Source organism: Mastacembelus armatus, chromosome 12 (assembly GCF_900324485.2).
Source record: "Mastacembelus armatus chromosome 12, fMasArm1.2, whole genome shotgun sequence".
Lineage (NCBI taxonomy): Eukaryota > Metazoa > Chordata > Actinopteri > Synbranchiformes > Mastacembelidae > Mastacembelus > Mastacembelus armatus.
In genome coordinates this window covers 8,765,930-8,786,118 of record NC_046644.1, presented here as the reverse complement: position 1 = coordinate 8,786,118, position 20,189 = coordinate 8,765,930, and the positions used below count along the sequence as shown (strand labels likewise).

Sequence of the window (20,189 nt, the reverse complement as noted above, 5' to 3'; positions counted from 1 at the left end):
AATGTATGCGAGAACAGTTACTGGGCATTTTGGCTTCAGACAAAGTTTGCAACTGGCAAGTACAAGAGCAAAGTGCTAAAGAGCCAGATATTTCCCTCAGGAGTTAGTGGAGAGCAAAGAAGAGCTAAAAGAAGAGTGAATATTTACAGTACATTAACCCTGTGGACTTGTGATGAGACTTGTGTTTGTATAATTAAGCGACTGCTAACCCATTTACTACAACAACTTGTATCTATTACAAGATGATATTATGTTACTGTTTTTGTGCGGCTTGTTTCTGTTGTTCTTTAACAGCCAAAAATCTTTTAATGGAGGGTTATGATAGTTTGGCTGAGATTGCACTGAATGTTTTGCTTAGATTGCAGAGATGATTTTGACCTGGGTATTTATTTCAATGTAAAAACTTGGCAACTTGGCACAATTACATATATGCAATACATTCATGAAAATAATTCTGAATGATGCCTGATGCCCATTTTATTGCATCCATTCAGTAGATGTTAGTTAACTTCATGGGAAGAGAGAGACATTTATCTGACAAATCTGACTATTGAATTTTGACCTTTTAAGAACCTTCACATCTACATACAGATCATACTTATGCATATAAATTTGCCAAACTGTCTAGAGTCTCTGTGATGAACTGGTGACCTGTCCAGGGTGTACCCCTGCCTTTCACCCAAAGAGAGCTGGGATAGGCTCCAGCAGATCCCCGTGACCGTAAATGGGGCTAAGCAGGTCTAGATAATGGATGGATGGATGAATTCAGGCACATCTTCTGTGGAATTATTGCTCCTTGTTTCATTCATGCAAGCTTCTTTGCCTACATATATAGACTGGATGTTTAAACATGGATGCTTGTGCAATAAAGACCTTGCGATGTCTTGAAAATACCTGCATGCAGCGTCTCTCTTTCCTTCAGTCATATATTGTAGGTGCACATGGTTCGCACTTTATGCTCGGGCTCCCCCTCATTATAACATCATGGTCTACAAACCATCTCAGAATGTGATCAGAGTAAATTCAGCCAGTTTGCACTAGCCACAAAGCATTTGAATGTGCACTACATGCTGTGTGTACATGCCAGTATCAATGGGCTGGAGGCTGACAATAGATGGTGGGGCGCCCCCTGAACAGATCACCAGTCTATGAGTCTGAGGGGTTTTATAGAGTATTTCCTTAAAATCAAGCCACTTGGTATGCAGTATAGTTTTCTTTGTCAAGTAAATAGCCCATATAGTTTAATAAAAGGGAAACCACTGTAATGGGATACTCTGTTGCCTAAATGTACGTTACTTCTGTTAGTAATGAAAGAGAAGATCTTTGGATCGCACTGGAAACATACACTTGTGCATTTAAAACCTCTCCATTGTCTGGTCTTTAAGCTGTGTGTATATCTGTGTGTTTGTGTGCATGTGTGTGTGTGAATGGCCTTTGTGAAGTCCCTTCAGCAACACTGATCACAGCCAAGGCCGGTGTTTCACGGCCAGCCTGTTAACGTTACCATGGAAACGGGCACAGTGCTTAGGAGCAGCCGAGAAACCAAACACCCTCCGATCAATAAGCTTCTTGAAGAATGGGGCCGTAGACACACACACACACACACACACACACACACACACACGCACACACACACACACACACACACACACACACACACACAGCAGTCTCAGTGCTCCATCAATAAGTAGATAGTTGCACAAATTCAGCCACTTATTTAGACTTATTTAGAGTACAGTAAGGAGAAAGAGTGAGGAGTCTTTTGAAACCTACTGAGGCACTTAACTGAGTGCTGCCATGACAGTTAGGCAAACTGCTGAAAACAGATCTGGAGCATGACTATCATCTCACAAAATGTAGTGAAATGAGGACAGACTCAGGAATGTAGACTACACAGTGTGGCATTGACAACACTACTTTCTTCTGCAATAAGAAGGATCATGAGGAAATTGTAAGAAAATGATGCACCATTCACCAAATTTTGGGCTAAACTGAATGCAACGTGGTAAGAAACACACAGAGTGTTCATTGTATACAGCTTGAAACATGCTATGCGGTTCAGAGTCAGCAGCCTTGGTGTGCATATAATTACACCTCTTTCTTAGTAATTATTTCTGCTGACCTGCCTGTCCTACATTTAGCTCTAATATTTCACTCTTTTTCTGTAGGGTCCTTTCTTGGTTGTGAAACCAGTGCATCATTATGGCACTGTAGGTTTGGTTATTACTAAAACACAAACTTGTTATCTTGTTGCCCTTCACCATGCTTCAACAATCCCTAATGTCATAATGGTGAAACACTACACTTTGTTGTTGAAGGGATAGTAATAATACTGGGCATATATTATATGAGATAACAAGCTACACACTCTGCAATGTAGTGAAAGCTGATATTCCTCTTCTGTATGAGTGTGTGTGTGTGTGTGTACTGTCCTCCCAAGATAATGCACACACCAGATAATAAAAGGACTCCTGCAAATATTGTTTAGTTTAGACAGCTTTTATTTTGCATATGTGATGGGACCAGTAAAGAAAACATTTAAAGGAAAGATGAAAATATTAATATTGAGACTGTAAATCTAATTAATCTTTATTTTGCAGGGACAGATAATTATATTTGTGTTTTTTTGTTTAAATTAACATTGTGTGATCATCAAGTAATAATTCCACATGACTTTATCAGTGCAGGAAATAACAGCTGTAGACTTGAAGTGTGTTTTGCAGCTAAAAAAAAAAAAAAAAAAATCCAACCTGTCTTAGTCTTCTGCTGCTCCACCGTTTCTGCTTCAAGGTCTGATAAGTCAGGATGCACTGAAATGGGTTTCAGCATTCCACCACTACACTGAGCTGCCTGTGTATTTATGAGAGCTCGACTGTTTGTTTGAATAACTCTCATCTGACCTCTCTCATGTCAACAAGCCTTTCCAACCTTCCCAGGAGTGCAGCTGACTGGATGAGTTTTTGCCTTGTCTGTTTGCACACAAGGAACTTTGGTGTGGAAAAGCTGGAGGCGCTGGAACATCTGGCTCAAAAGAGAAAAAAAAAATCCTTAATTCACCTCATCTTAAAATCTTTTATAGGCTTCAAATAAGCACTGTTGTCTGGCAGAAGAACCAACCACATATCACACTCGTATTCTATAAATCATCCTACATGAGCAACACATTTATTTCAATGTGTAACCAGTTTCTACTGAGAGTGCCATTAAAATATTAGTAAACACAAATAACTTGATGAATCTCTTTCCCATGGCAGACATTCCAGTGGGAGAACCTTGGGAACCACAGCTTTCCAAAATACTTTTCCCCCAATGAGGCTGAGATATTAATAAACTGATTTTGGCTTTGTGCTCAAAAGATGTTTCAGTAATGCTCCTCCTGTTGAAGCCACAGCACAGACATGGAAAACACCACAGCATAAATGTTCATCACTGTATTGCTCACTAGCCTTGGACCTTCATTTTTACAATGTTCACTCCCAATAACTGAAGCACGGTTCAGCCTCTTTATGTACTGTAAATGTTTGACATCCCTTGCACAATTTAAGAAACGGCTTTGGTTTTGGTTATAAATTCAACAAGTCAAAAGGATGAAATATGTGTATTTATCTTTATTAACATCTATTTGAAATAACAGTCCATCTCAAACCTTAACCTCAGTGCTTCTGTTGCCTAACACAGCTGAGCCTCAGGACCTAAACCATGTTCTCGAGTGTCAAAGCTCTGCACTCTGTATGCAAACCATCCATCACCTCTGTATTACGCACAAATATGTACTTTCTGCACTAGAAACAAATGTATCCAGAGAACATAAGCAGGGCAATGATTAGGTTTCCCTACAGTTTAGGAATATATAGATGTAATTTCAAGACAATGTTGACAGAGCTAATTCCTGAGTGGCTTTGAGCAGACTGTACTTTACATCAGCTCTGATTACATAATTAACACTTAAAAATGAGGCAGATGGAAAGTGTGAACTGTAAACTTGAAGATTTACATATTGAGCCTGTTTTTCTCTGTTCCTCATTAATTTGTGGAGATTTTGGATTGGGTTTAATTATCTTTAGGTCTGGTTGGATCCATTTGGTGCAATAAAAAAAAAATTGTGTTAATTTTTCACAGTTTTTTTTAAGAAGGGGTTAAAAAATAGTAGACTTTCTAAGACCTCTAATGGAGGCCAGTCCAGTCCTTCATATTCACACACCTAGCACTGACGAGTAAATCCACAGTCTACCGCTGTCAGCACATATCCCCTGAACCATAACACATAAAATGCCTTTCTAAAGATTACCTTGGCAGTTATTTAGCTAAGTCTTTGCCTCTCCTGACTATCCCAAGCCAGTTTTCCCCTCAGATAATCTGGGAATTTATACCCAGAAACTCTCTGGTCCCAAGTTTGATTGTCTTCCTTGAGGCTACCATTGGCCCCATTTGCATCCCAGTACAACACCCCAAATTTAGCACAAAACTCAGACCACAGCAGCACTATTGTTAATTATAACTGGTGCTGACTGCACATTTTACAATTTCACAGTAAGATCAGTTTTTCTGCTTAGTTTGGTTAACGTGACTGTTGGCCACAGATGAAAGATGAGGGGAGGAGTGAATGAACTGGGCCGAAAAAGCAGAGGATTGGAAGAGGGGGAGCCTGAGCGCGGAGTGTAATGTAGCGTGCTCTCTGAATCCAGATCACTGAACACACCAGTTTTTCTTCAGTAATTTCTTGCAGCAGAGATGGGCAGCCTGGTTTCACTTCAACGTGTCTGTCCCAGTTTTAGCAGCGGTGCACTCGCTGTGTTAATGTTACAACTAGCCAGGTCAGAGAGGTGGAACTATAGCTTTGGACTTTCCTCTGAGACAAGATATATTATGCAATGAACAGAGCAACAAGAGGGTGAATTAAAGGGGGCAGAAGAGAGAGATCGCAGTAGGTTAATTTCACAGGGAGTAGACCTTAAGACGTGGAGTGGGCCTGCACTGCCAGCATGTAAATGGTCAAACTTAATCTTACTCTGTTTTTGCTGTGAGCATTGTCATTTGAAGTAATAGCTGAAGAACTCACTTTATATAATAGCTGATTATTGCATTGTATTTGTGTTTTTTGGCTTTATTCATTCTTAGTGCCCTTCGGTCATATCCATCCAATTTCTACACCAGATGGCATCAGAAATGTTCAAATCCAACATATTGTGGTGTTAGAAGATAAAAACAGACTGAGGAGGAGGAGACTAACATTGCATCTATCATGTTACAAATTGGTTTATGAACTTAAGAGTTTTAGGCCTGGAGTTTGACAGATTGTGAGGCCAAATCTCAGTTACTGGTACAAATCCTCCAGTTTGCTGCATTTTTAAAAAACATGTTTTTACTTATTAGCTTTTTATTTTTGCTTAATTAGTTTCTTGGTAATTTCATGATTGTATCTGTGGAGTTGGTATTTGTGTCTCTTGATACTGTAAAACACATTCATGTTTTATGGATTTGGATGAATTTGTTTTTCTATGAAGGTCAAACTGCACAATATTAGGATAAAAAAAAAAATTTCTGCAAATAAATAATCACGTTTAAATACAGTAGCACAACATCTCGGCTAATTTACTCTGTGAACAATGAACCTATAAAGAGATTCACCATCAATAACCACAACAGCCACATCTCAGCAAACCGCTCACCCTGTCTAACAAGCCTCTGTGGACTAAAGTTAAAATAAGAAAAAAAAAAGATGTTTTCCTATAAGACCTGGAGGTCTTTAAGAAATAATGACTGGAAATATGGGGGCTGCTCTTAACACAAGGTCCCCACACACAATTAAGTACGCTCCACCGGACCCGAGTACGCGTCTTGTCTCCGCCCCCCGACAAGGCACAGCATCCATCCTCATGCGCTCACACGCTGCGTGATCCCCATCACAAACCGAGAGCGGCGGCTTTGCTGAGCCGATGGAGTAGTAGTACTACTAGTAGTGGGAGTGCTCACGGGTTCTTTTCGCCCTTTTCAACATGTTCTTTCTTTAATGGATTCTCCTTTTCTCTGGATTATTGTTTCAACCCATCGCGGTAAGTGTGTGTGACGGCCGCAGATGCTGTTGGGCAGAAATAAGAGGAAACGGGATTGTGTAGCTATTGTCTGTTGCTGAGGGAAGTTCGGAGCTTAATGAAGTCAAAACGCAGCGCTCTCGTTTCATCCAATGTTTCCAAGCGCGTAATGAAAACGGGTTTGCGGTTGGATCCGATTTAATCGCGGTTTCTGCGAGAACGTGTGGACAATAATGTTTGGATGACTGTAAAGAATCGATATCGGTATTTAGACAGACACCTGTCTCCACCAGCAACAGTCATCGGGCCTCCAGCGCTTATTTACGCGCTTACAAATGGGAATTTTGACCGTACGATCCCGCCACCGTGTTGTGCGTCTTGCACTGAAACCAGAAAACGAAGATTTGGACGAACGGGTCCCTCCGTTGCCGAGCAAATGTGGCAAATGTGTCCTCAGTCCAGGAAAAAAAAAAAAAATTTGGCCCATCTCCCCGCCCCCCAACATCACAGGCTGGCTATTCCTCCTCAACCAGCCCCCTAGGCATGCTCGGCGCACATACCGCCTTTCACATCACTGAGGGACTGAAATCCCAATGCTTATTGATGCCTTGATGAGCGGTATAGGGCAACCTTGACGTTAATTCAGTGAGGCGTGTGTCATCCTCTCCGGATTGCTTCTCTATCATCATATCCACAATGAACGGCACTGTGCATATGTGCTGCCTTGGCCTTGGCTTATAGATATAAAGTACTGAACATTAGAGATAGAAACCGCCTCCTGTATCAGAGAACAGTAACAGTGAGAATAAGTGAGATGCCTGAGGACCATGTGGGGCTTCTTTGTGATTAATGTCTGTCATGATCCTTCATAACCTCACCATGCAGCAGCTTTCTGGTAACACAGTATAGGATTATAGTTTGCTTCTGTTTGTACATAAGGCTGCGAACGGGGACCAGATGTTAGAAGTTTAAAAATCTGGAATGAATAACAATAAAATGCATCAAATTATTTGTTGATATGGAGTTGAGAAGCTTTGCAGATGAGCAGAGGTGGTTTCTGAGCCCTCAGTGTAGCAGAAGTCAGGGTGGTTCTCATCTATATTTCCTTTTCCAATTGCCTTTACTCATATTCTTCCTAACTGCCTTTGTGCATGTTGCCATTTGTATGAAACCCTCCTTGTGACCATTGGTTAAGTCCTGAGAACAGGATTGCATCACCTGCCCAGAAAGACACATACTTCCACCATCTATTTGTAGTTGGGACCTGTGAATTTGTTCGTTTTGCTGTGTGTGTTCATAATGTGACAGGTGTATTCGTGCTTTTCCCTGTGGTACAGCAGAGAAATGTTGTTACTCAGCAGACAGATGGCAGGTGGCTAGGCATCAGGTGAGCCTTTCCTTTGCTGTCAGCAGGGCCCACTGAATGCAAGACATCTCTTGGCACCTACCCACTGTCCTGTTCTGGATGAAGTGTGTATTTATACAATATAGAATGTGTGTTTATGTGAGTCTGGATGTCTGATTTGCAGCATACCGGTGCCAGCTTGCTCACATACGGACACATGACTGTGACTGCATGTGTCACAGGTTCGACTGTATACCAAAAGGCTTTTTTTTCCCAGGGTGCTTGTGTGTCTTGGCCTTTCCCTGAAAAGTAATTTCACTTTGGACCAATCAAATCACAATGACATCATTATGCCTGGCAGTGATATGCTGTAGGGATGGCCAGCTGTGACATCATCAACAGCGTTTGTTATTTTCCTCGTTAACGTCAACACCACTTATTTAACGAAAAATAAATGTAGTAACCATTATTCATTTTCACCACATTCTCTATCAATGATTTCAAGCCTGATTTGAATTTAGCTTTTTTGTGTTAGACAGAAAATTGACAGAATTCTTTGTTTTCTTCACATTTTTAATTATTCATTGTTTTTTTTTTTTTGTCACTTTTAAACACAGTACACTTTGTTTACACAACTAGTCTAATGTTGGTTTTTATCACATGATAGATTCCACTTTTCATTATCATTTTAGTTAATAATTCTACTAAGACTGGGAATAAAATCCTTTTTAAAGTAGTTTTTGTTTTCATAGTTGACTACAAACAATGTTCCGTCTGCAAAGTTTAGTCTCTGGGACACACTGCAGTTCTGCAAGCCCAGATTTAAGAATAAAGCACTAAAGCGCATGTCTTACCATCCCAAATCTCCAAGTGAAGGACGACAGGGCTGTCAGCAGTAGAGTAGAGCACTTCATGAGATTTGTTAAAATGAAATTTAGCTCTAGTGCTTCCTTGGGGAAACTGGATATTCAAACTGTATTTTTTCTTTCTGGCTACGTAGAATACAGTTTTTCACTTACTGTATTTTTTATTTTAGCCCTTTGTATTCCCAAAACACATAGCTGTTTTAGTGTATTTCACACATGAGAAAATAATATTAGCAACAAGGTGCTGCTTTGAAATGTGGTACAAATTGCACTAATTACCAGGGACACCAGCCATTGAGTTACGTTGTTAAAATAACACCAGACGGGCATATTGTAGTGGGGCTGCAGAAAGGAGTGACCTCTGAACTCATGTCTGAAACCCAACGCCTCTTCTCCTCCTACATTAGAGACTGGCTATTGATCATAAGCACACACATACACACACCACAGACTGCCACACAGACACACAAACCCTTTCCACGGTCCATTAATAGCAGGTATTTGATTACCACTGCATGTGGGGGGTGCAGTGATTGGTGCAGTGGGGGTGTCCTGATTGGGCTATAAGTCACTGGGACGTCTCAGGGTGAATGAATGAATGTAAAGATGCTGCAAAGCCTGCCTCTGTAGACTGAGTGCTCGTCCTTTTATTCTTAATAACACTGATGCTGTAAATACAGATGATACGGTGTTGGAGGACAACCAAAGGAAGAAGTGCTTCATGAATAGTTTTGCTTGGGTTACCAGGAGAGTGGCAACCACTGTGGTTAAAAATCTATATTTATAGGATGCTACAAGGATTCATTTAAGGGGAAAGTGATATGTTGCTGGCTCAAATGGGTGTTTTTATAGTATGCCAGAAAGTGTTGTGAGCTCCTGAGCCCAGGATTGTGTATATAATTAGTCTGAACGTTAATAGGAGCTAATGGAGACATACTTCCAAGTTGCAGCCAAATATCCTTGCTGGCTATACGCCCCAGTTGTATTTTATTAGGGATGGCTCATTTTCTAATTTTGGGTGTAAATTGAAAACAAATCAGTTCTGAATTGAAAATAAAACCACTACATTATTGTACACAGTAATATGATATATGAACGGGATTGGAGAGAAGGAGAGAGTAGTGGAAGCTGCAGTGATTTGACTTAACTAAGCAGTGCATTGATACTGAATGTGGATTCTCCTCAACCTCCTCTTACGTTAATTTATGGCACAAAAATGGTTTGTTTGCTTATATATCACTTTTTAGTTGAATACAATAAGATTGTGATCGTCTACTTCATTGATTTGAGGTTAAACAAACTAAAAGTGAGAAATAGTTTTGCAAACAGCATATTCGACTTTTAATCAAGAGGATCGTCACGTGATGGTTCCAATGGTTACTGGACTGAAAACTGCTGAACACTTAGATCAAGAGCTTCTTTGATCTAAAAATAGACCGAAGTTTAAAGATGATACAAGGCTGCAAGAGGAAAAATGGCATAGTCTGGAATCATCATTCAACAAACAACAATCTGAAGCCTTTGCAGTGATTTATTTATGATATTTGCTGGAATACAAAACAACAACCACCTGGGCTGTTTTAATTCACTGCCTGTGAAACAGAACTGTTGTTTTAGAATAAGATTCATATATAAAAGTTTAAATACTAAATAATAATGAATAATATTGTTAGTATTTATTGACTTGAGAATCTTAGTGATAATGAAGTGTATTTGCTGTGTTAGCCGACTGAGATTTGACAAAAGTGATCTAGACTGTGGGGATGTGCCAAAATGAACTTCGGAGACAAAGACCACTTTGGAAAAAAGTATGAGAAAAAAGAAATGGAAAAAAATAGATGGTGAAACTCAGGTTGGCAGATGAGGCAAACTTGATAGTTGAAAATACAGAGATGTGTTTGAAGACTTTTGAAGAATGTATGCATTGCTGGGTTGCAGAATCTGAAGAAATACCATTAATATCTCCTCAGCTCTTCTCTGCTCTTTCTTTACATCTGGATTCTCTTTTTCTCGTACAAAGTCCTTCTCTGGAGGATTTCTTTTAAAATTTCTTATAGAGAGCTTTTTTATGCTGTTCTAAAAGGCTATTTCTGATCTTCCTTTACACTCAGTGTTGGATGTTTTTCATCACTTCTTATTTGTCTCTGTGTTTGACATTCTTCCATTATGTTTTTGCCAGACCTTGTGAAGATTTTCCAGCTAAGCTTTATGTCAGAAAGAGAGAAAAAGTGATTCCCATAGTGAGTGCTCAGAATCCAGTGTTGATGCTAATTCACATGGTATTTTAAGGTGGTACAGAGCTTAGTTTAGGTGTAGAGACAGAATTAAATGTCAGTCTTCATTGTTGTTCAGTGTTGTTTTCATTATTATCTGAAAAAACAACCAAGACTTCATATGTATTAAAGATGAACGGCAAGTTTTCATCATGTTTATTTTCAACAGGAAGAGTCTGTAGAGAGCTTTGAAACCTCCAGTTCACCACTAAGCTCCTAAAACTGTTGGACATTTTTTTTCTAAGCATCAAAATTGATGCAGCAGAGCCGAGATATATTTTTTTATTCCATGCATTTGTAAAAACTTGGCAGCTACATTACCTACAATGTGACTCAACCATCAGCAGTTCAGCCAGAGATTCAGATGTGTTACACTGAGAGCAGAAAACATTGCGTGTTGGTTTCCAGCAGAGGTGAAGAGTGGGCTAGAGAACTTTCTGAAATTTGATTGGATTCCAATAAACTCCTGTATGATGGTTGTGGGTGTGGTTGGTACAGACTAGAGCTGTGCCAAATATCACATTTTATGTTGCATTGCAATAAGATTAAGGTCGATCTCGACGGTAAGAGTTGGCCATTTTTTATTCAATATGAACAGGTCTTCCAGCCAATTAAAGAGCAATTTAAAAAAGATGAACAGAGCAGAAAATGTTGATGACAACTTGATGCAAACAACAGACACAGCCCAGGATGAGAGCAGTGTTGAGAGCAACGGTCTGAGGACCTCAGAAGTGTGGATGTATTTTGGATATTTAAAGTCCAACAAGAACCAGGGTAGGATGCACTGCAAAGCATACATGTATATTTGACAGGTATATACAAATGTTTCACTTAAAACAGCTAATACCACTAACCTTTTTACCACCTAAATCAGTGCCAACCTCTAGAGCCCATAAAATGCAAGACTATACAGTCCCAGACCCAAGCAAGTGTTGGTGGTCCCTTAAAACCAGTGACACTGGGTGACACTGCACAATAACAAACCTAGTTCATTTATTTGGAAATAACCAAAGAATTTAGTTTCTCTTCTACTGTAAACCATGAAAACTTTAATATTTTAGTTGTAGATTCAACATTTACAAATTAAGATTTTGAAATACAGTTGTATAATGTACTATGTTTGCCTTGTTCAATTTTGAAAAGAAAATATATATTTAAATCAAAAGTAACATTTTATCTTTACATGTCAGCTAGGAGTAAAAAGGAACCTTTAACCTTGACTAACATAAAATAAAATAAAATAGTGTTTTTATTTATATTGTGCTATATTGATATGAAAAAATGATCGTGATAAGAATTTTTCCCATATTACGCAGCCCTGGTACAGTCTATAGAAGGGAGTTTTCTTAACTCTTTAGCAGATTATGAAACGCCAAAATTGGTTGAGCAGTGTCATTTCCTGAACAAATTCAGAATTATAAATTCAGATGTTACTCAGAATGCAGATTAACTATCTTCCTACATGTGAAAAGCATCACTTAATGTGATATCTTCGTGCAACTTGTAGTGGGATTTCTTTTCTAAACCCACTAGCAACAAGGACATGTTCCCTCACCCGAACAATGGCAGTGAATTACATTAGGTGGAATGTGTGACCAGTTGAGGGCCTTGAAACTTGATTTGTGGGTGAATCTGTTTGTCAGTGCAGTGAGGTAATGAGACAATATGAGGACATTCAGTTCAAAGTGTAAGAAATAGTATTGATCATAAAATACCATATAGTGTACCTTTGAACACTGAATATAATTTATTATTCTCCACATATGCAAATGGTTGGTGTGAGGAACCGGCGTTCCCAGTAAATAAGAAACCATTTGTACAGACAAGCGGGATCTCCCATAAGAAGTAGAGGTAAAGTTCTTGTCCTCCAAAGGAACCGCCTTCTTAAACATTTCAGTTCTGTTTTGCTTGATCTTTTTTCTTCTTCTGCATTCACTGTTCTTATGTCTGCTCTGTCTCTTTCTATATCTCACTCTCCCATCCCTTTTGCCTTATCTGCTCTGAGTCAGCGTCTTGTCTGAGTTTAGCTCTGAAGGGAAATAGGACAGGAAAAGATGACAATATCATTTTTTTTTTTTTTTGCACACACACAGTTGTATGTGTACAGGTTTTGCAACCAATACTTTGTGATCAAACCTGTTATTATTGTTCTGTGAAGTGTAAAAATAGATTGATTTCCCTCAAATCACCCGCAAGAAAGCCTCAAGGGAAGTATGCAAAGTGACTATTTATAGCAACAAAGATGCTGTGTTTTGCAAAGATGTTAGCCATGAGACAGCTGTGTGTCTGAGAGACAGATAAGAAATTCAGCAGGAGATGTACACCTGCATGGCCATGAACCTTTCTGCATGGTGTCTGTGGAAAAGCATTTATATAAGAGTTGTATAATGAATGTGGAAAAATAGCCAATTGATGACAGCAGGATGATGACTCAGATGGTTTTTTCTGCAGTCAGATAAATAAGGGTAGGTTTGGACACAGTCTGCCATGCTGAGTTGGCATGTTTTCCAACAAACATGTTTCTCTGTTTGGATGCAAGAAAGCTGAAAATAGCCACTGTGGCTTCACTTAATGTGCTACAAAAAAGGCAGTCGTCATAATCACAGGAATGCAGCTCAGATGATCTAACAATTATGTTAAATATTATTCTATACAGTGGTATGTGAGGGGTGTAAGGCTCAGTTGGCCCCAGGCATCATCAAAAGCTGAGTAAAGTAAAAAAAAATAACACAGAAAATCTTTGTTGGAAAAGTGAAGATGACATTAAAGCTGTATCTATAAAGACTTCCTTACTTGTCTGTTTGGTTTCTTCTAGGGCTAAGAGACTATAATCACTTTTGTTTCACCCTCACAGCTCTACAGCTCTTCCAGCATTGTTGTGATGCACAGCATCAGCTGTTTTTAGTGAAAAGCTAAGAAAAACAGAGACAAGCTAAGCAAACAGGAAGTCTTTAAATTTAGACGACGACTATACAGGTTGTTTGTTCCTGCACTTTTATGCGATCCGTAGGGAGCATTTCTTGAATTAGAGCCCCTACAGCGACAGGAGATACACCACAGATAAACAGTTTAAAATCACTGCTGAACAAAAACAGACTGTTATGAACTGTATTATGATGTGATGGTGCTGTGGTAAATGCTAAGGCTGTGCAGACTTTCGTCGGTGTAACCTAGTTACATTAGATTTAGTGAAAGACAGCTGTTAGGTAAGGTTCAAATAAATATACTTAAGGAAACACTTTCATGTGTAATCTTTGGGTCATATTCTTATTATACATTATATATTTTGTTCAGAATAAAATGAGTCAGTAGTCAGGTAGTCAGAACATGAAGGCCAGTCAATGGCATCAGTGTCTTCGTCATCCAGGAACTGCCTGCACACTGTGGCTACATGAGGCTGGGCATTGTCCTGCACCAGGAGGAACCAGTGACAGTCAATGTGAGGGGCTTCATCCTGGTACCTCACAGCAGTCGGGGTGTGTTGGCTATTACATTGAGTCTGTGTGGCGCTCCAAAGATATACCTCAATGATGTCGGGCCCTGCTCTTCTGGTGTACATGTTAATCTCCTGGTATCTCCTCTGTGCTCTTAAAATTGTGCTGGAATAAACAGCAAACCTTGTTGTGATTGTACATATGGATGTGCCATCTTGGAATAACTGGACTGTGCAACCTGATTGGGCTGTAGATATTACCTTATGCTACCAGCAGTGACAAGGACACTAGCAAAACACAAAACCTGGTCAAGAACAAGTGAAGAAGGAGAATGAGAGACCATTTGTCTATGGTCAAGCAAAACCATTCCCTTTTTTGAGGGGTTGTCTTGTTTTTGCTGTCGTTTTCATTTGCACCAAAGCAGGTGAAATTTATTTGTATCACTTCTGCTTCGTAAATGGACCGATTGAAGTCCTTAAAGTTTACCTGAATTGGTAAATATACTGTGATGATTAAGTGTTCCTTTAGTTTTTTTGAGCAGTTTACTTTCTTAAGGTTAGTAGACCTTTGTAATTTTCTTACAATAATAAAGATGATTAACGTTATAGAGTGATTGGGGTTGAATGAAAAATGAAAAATGTTGACTGTTCCCATTGTATCTCTGTAGTTTTTTGCTCCAATCACAAATACTACAGTCAGAAGATGATGTTGAGACTTAAATTTTGTTGCTGCAAACAACAGCTCAAAGATAATTTGGCCCGGCAGCTTGTGAATGATGTGCTAATAAGCAACTGATTAATTAGTTTAGTTATGATGATATCATCAATTAGGTTTGTGTTCACAACTTGTTTTGCTCCTGAAATTTTAATGATTTTTCATCATAACGTAATGAATACATTTGTGATTAGCTTCTTTAAGTGTTTAGAATAGTTAATATTCAAATAGTAACATTTTTCTGCAATTTGAACCATTATGTTTTGAAGCAGGCAATGCTGCTGTCAAGTTTTGGCATTCGTAAAAGTAGGAGAGAAAGGCACAGGGCTGCAACCAACATGTTAGCAGTGATAACAGGAGGTTATATGTCATTTTTCCATGTCCAGCTTTTGACTCCCAGCCCTATCACCAGCTCTCTGACAGTCATCACAGTCAGACAGAGCAGTTCAGCTCGAGACCGCAAGATGGTTAATCAGATAATATTTCTGGGCTCAGTATTTCACCTCTTGCCATCTCTGAGAGGAGAGCAGTGGCGTCTAGACAAAGTAATCACAGGCTGGCTGAGTGGACAGGAGATACTGATGAATTCTGACAAGGCCTCTAGGCTGCCCGTTTGATGAGCTCACCGTTGGGAAGACGACCTGATCACCTTTCAAGTGACTGTAATTAACAGGTCCATGCAACCAGGAGAAAAATTCTCCTTGGTTGCGATCTTTGGAATATCTTTTGAAACTGTGATGTCCTGAGGCTAAAGGAAAGGACTAGGTCTTTTTGTTCAACGCTGTGACTCCTCAGTGTCGTGGGGCTGTTCTGGTGATTTTGGTGTAAAAGGCTCTGACATTGAGTGTAACCAACTTTAATTGTCGGATTTTGAATCATCTGTCACAGAGTCCCAAGTCAAATCATCAAGCTCACAGTCCAGATGTCAGATTGTCATTTTTTCCCCCCGTTCCCTCTCCACCAGTACCCACAGAACAGGACAGAAACAAAAGATCAATAAAATCCAAATCTTTCCCAAAGGTTAACCAGTGCATTTTGTGTAATATCATGAGTGGGGAAAAATCATTTTGCGGTGCTCACATACCAGCAGTTTGTTCAATCACAACTTAAAAGAGATACTTTACTTGAGTCAGACATCACCTTTGTTATGTTTTAGCTTTTGCAACATAAAAATGCAGTTAGTAAAATTGATGTCTGCTTTTGAATATTTTTGTATTTATAGATACCAAATACTATGATACTTTCTACTCCAAGCCTTTCTGTGAGGAGTACAAATGTTTTCCCTGTGTCCTTGTAGGTTTTCTTCAGTCACTCGGAAACACAAATCAAATTTACCACAGAGAATAAAAATTTAAATTATGACTGTTTCTATGTGACTGGCTTGATGTAATCATGGTTTAGTGGAGCGCACTGTAGAAGTGAATAATTGAATTTTCATTCATTCATTTTTTTTTAAGGTTCAGAAGTAAACAAATGTGATTAGCAGCTTATTTAATTTTTGCGGCTTTTATCCACTTCACAAGCATGACTGCTCGAGCTCACCTCTGTAGGTCAGGCTTCCATAATCTGAAGTCACTGGTGCCTGATTACACTGCTAATGTGCACTGAGATGAATAGCATGGATATCTAGTGGTAGTATTTTTATGGATATACTGAAAGCAGTTACATTTCTATGGCATGTAAGACTTTTCAGGTGGGTAATTGCACTTTTATTGAACTGGGAGATCGTCCATCAAATGTAAAACCTCAGCTGAACCTTGCCTTGACAGCTATCCTCCCTGAAGTGTCCTCAGACAGGAGAGGGAGTCTCTACCTGCTCTAACACTGAACTGAAAATTTGCACTGATCCTCCTATAAGAGGAGAGAAAGATAAACTACAGTGGTTTTATTTGGAGATAAAATCGGCATGAATAAGTGTAAGTTTGGCTGTTTGTCACCTGCGCTCACACATGCTGGTGGGAAAAGGTGTTAGTCTCACATAGCTGGTATCTGTGCTAATTTGTGTTTTATATACAGACATCAACAGACTGTTTTGCTGGATGTCGAGAGAAGCACCGTGAGACTGACGGTCAGACTGTTGCTGTCTAATGTTGGCTTGATCAGCCTGAACTGGGTGTTAAATGAGATGGGACAGGCACTTGGGGACTGATCAGACCTGCCAGCATCACTGTCTGCCTGCATCTAATGACTCAGTGAGATTGAAGTGTTTGGTTTCAAATTGGGATGAGACTTGGGATCAGTGGAGCTCCATGTGACGTGTTCAGTAAGCAGACGCTTCTACACTTAAGATGCAGCAACTACATGTAACTGTGCTTTGTTGCTGATGCCGCTGTCACCCCATACTGTAATAATGGTAGCAGAGCTTTAAAATCTCTTGAAACATAACTTTATTGTATGTCTGACTGGTATTACTAAACAAATACAGTGATATACCTACATGTTTTTAAAATGTTATTGTGGACATTATAGTTCTGAATAGTTTTTCCTTGTTTACACTGGTGCCACCCCTGAGCTCTGTGAGATTCTGACCCTGCTGTGTTTGTTTTGAAGGTTTTGTTCTGGGTTTTTTTGAGTTTTTGTGCAGATAGACTCCTCATAAAAAACAGGTTTTAGTTTTTGAAATGCTGTTTTGTACCATGTAGTATAAAATGTAAAAATAGGTGATAATCTTGTAAACATTTGAGCTAAATTACATTGCCTTTATAATCAACTGACTCAATCATCTCTTCCCTTTGGTTAAAACGGCTAAAAAAAAAAAAAAAGAAAGGGCAGGGGAAAAAACATCAGCAAATCAAATAATAAAAAAAATAGAACTGCAGAATTCAGCACACTTAATTTCTTCCTTTTTCTCCAGCAGTTTTGTAATAAACCTCCTCTTCCTCTCGCTGCCTTTCATTGTTCAAAAAGAGAGAGCTCAAATTGGGAACAATGTTCTTTTTTAACTCCACTTATTTATTGGGATTTGGGTGCCGTTACCACCCCATACTACATTTATGACCATTATGTATCAGCAGGGAGCTACGGCTTTTTTGATTAATATCAATAAATCAACAATTGCTATAGCAGACCCTGACATTTCTGGCTTTCTATTTCAAAAACCCACCAAATCTACAATCACTGAAACCACAAGACACCTCCTCTTTGTATTGTCAGTTAAAAAAAAAAAAAATCAAAACAATATTGTCAGTGACTGAAATCATTTCAGCCCTGTCTGGGGCCAGTAACACAGCAGTTTAAATTTTCCTCTTTTTGCCTCATGACAACATTATTTCTGTTTGATTCCCACTTATACTAATGAGCTTACTTTTCTCCATGGGGAAATGACATGTTGTTTGTGACAATTAGAAGCCGTAATGACTTGTGAAAAAATAAGATGATTGAAGGTGAAGGCAAGCAGGGTGCCGAAGATTGGGTCTATAAATGTGGCTGTCTCTGCTGGATGCTTCCATCCGGAGGGAATGGTTTGTGTAAATGTGATGAATACGGTTTGATTGTGAATTTAGCTTTGCTCTCATGTTGACGAACCTGATATGAGAGAATATTGTCCATTCAGGGCAAATTTAGTCTTGGAACAGAGCAAAAATCGGACTAAAGCTTACCACATGTTTTAAGACATCACAGATTCTGTACTTTCAAAAATGACATTAGGTAGGTGGTAGAGGTTTAATCTGAGATCTATCATTTTAGCACTGTTTTTTGGAGCTGTCCTGAGGAGTGTGTAGTGTGAGCAATCAATTGATTATTCAAGTGACAGAAAATTAATTCAAAACACTTCTCATAATAAAATTAACTAATTTATGAAGCAAAAACACTAGACTTTTAGGATTTATTAGTTTATATTATTGCAAACTATTGTCTTATTTTTCAAACAAGCAATTTATAAACACAACCTTGTGCTCTGGGATGTCGGCCATTTTTCACAATTCTTTCATAATTCATAGGGTAACCGATTAATGGGTCAATTAAAAAATAACTGATGGTTATTTGTAGCCATAAGAGGGACACAAATGGAGGTTTTGTGGGCACGGCTGATTTGGAGGAGACTCAAGGACACCTGGGACATGAGAGGGGGATTACGTCTCCTAGCTGAGTTCTTGGGTTCACCCAGAAGGAATTAGCGAGGGGGAAAGGTCATTGGAGCTGTTCTGCTTGTCCTTTTCTCCCACTGGGATGCAGGATAAACAGCTCAGTTCTATATAGATGGCAAATAGATGATTTCCAAGTGGTTTTGACAATTATGATACTTGTTCTGTTTATAATTTGTTGTAGACAAATGGACAGACATTAGAAAGTTCAAATAATTGTCCTTAGTTCTTTGAAATGCAATGATATAATTGCACACTCTAATTCAGGGTGATCTGTCAGTACCAGAAGTGGTTTTCATTGTGGAAATGGCAGTGATGTATTTCTGTCTTTATCAGATAGTGAGCACTGACACTTGATGTTCCTGTCCTTGTAGAGTGAGCTGCCGTGAATCCCGAGAGGAGAGGTCTCCCGACAGGAGACAAGATGGCGTCCAACAACACCCTGCGCAGCTACTCCATCATCCCATGTTTCATCTTTGTAGAGGTGAGAGAGAAGTGTGTGTGTGTTTGTATGTATTAAATGTGTGTGTGCATGTATATAAATAAATTTTACTTATGTATTTAACTGTTAATCTACTTTATTCTGTACAAACTGGAAAATTCAAGCATATTTGCATTTTAATTTTGGTTTGGGAATGCATGATGAGTTTGAGTGTGTGTGTGTGTTGAGTGACAATTTAACCATAAGCAAATGACCTCTTCTAGTAAATTATACTCAGCTAACCAGAGCGTAAAGTGTTGGAATGAGTGGAGAGCTGAGTGAGTGAGTGTGTATGTGTGTGTAAGAGCTATGCTGCTCTTCCATATTTAATTACCATGTCAGCTGAAAGCCCTTAATCAGAGAGATGTCTCAGGACGCCTCGCATTACTCTCGTCTGTCTCTCTTTCACACTCTCCCACTCAAACACACACACACACACACACACACACACACACGCTTCTCTGAGGAAATATCCTGTACAGTCACAGATTACTTCATTTTCATTCTCTTTCTGCCTTCATCTAATGCCTTCTTCTTCTCTGACCTTTGTCTCTTAATCACATTTTCTGACCACCTTCCAACATAAGCCTTGTACTGTGAAGGAATGTAAATTGCGTGCTATGTTGGAGGGAGGAATGGATGTATCGTCCAAGCTGTGTCCTTATTGATTATTCAGATCAATAACTTGATGTTGAGCAAAAAGATACAGCAGAAAGAAATTCACTTACTACTCAGATGTTTGATTTACTGTAGATTCTTTAAAATGTAATATTGCAGTTAAGGTCTGTGATACGTAGAGTAACTACATCAGAACAAGTGGGTGAGCATATGAAATCAGTTCAATAATACGGAATAAGGTAAAGCTGTTCTCAGAATGACCAAGACCCACCTAACCTTCCCGTATATCAACTTTGCACAGGAATAGTACTTTAAATGAGCTAATATACTCAATGATATAT

General features: G+C 39.1%; 1 protein-coding gene across 2 annotated transcripts in view; it reads left to right on the top strand.

Annotated features, from left to right (window-relative positions):
* Window positions 1–5,871: 5,871 nt before the first annotated feature.
* Window positions 5,872–20,189, top strand: part of plppr1 (phospholipid phosphatase related 1) — a 43,883-nt gene continuing 29,565 nt past the window's right edge. For both annotated transcript variants that reach the window (XM_026298400.1, XM_026298401.1), the window contains exons 1-2: window positions 5,872–6,053; window positions 19,124–19,233. In XM_026298400.1, the coding sequence (XP_026154185.1) occupies window positions 19,174–19,233 (60 nt within the window). In that variant the 5' untranslated portion in view covers window positions 5,872–6,053; window positions 19,124–19,173. The remainder of the gene's footprint in view (window positions 6,054–19,123; window positions 19,234–20,189) is intronic.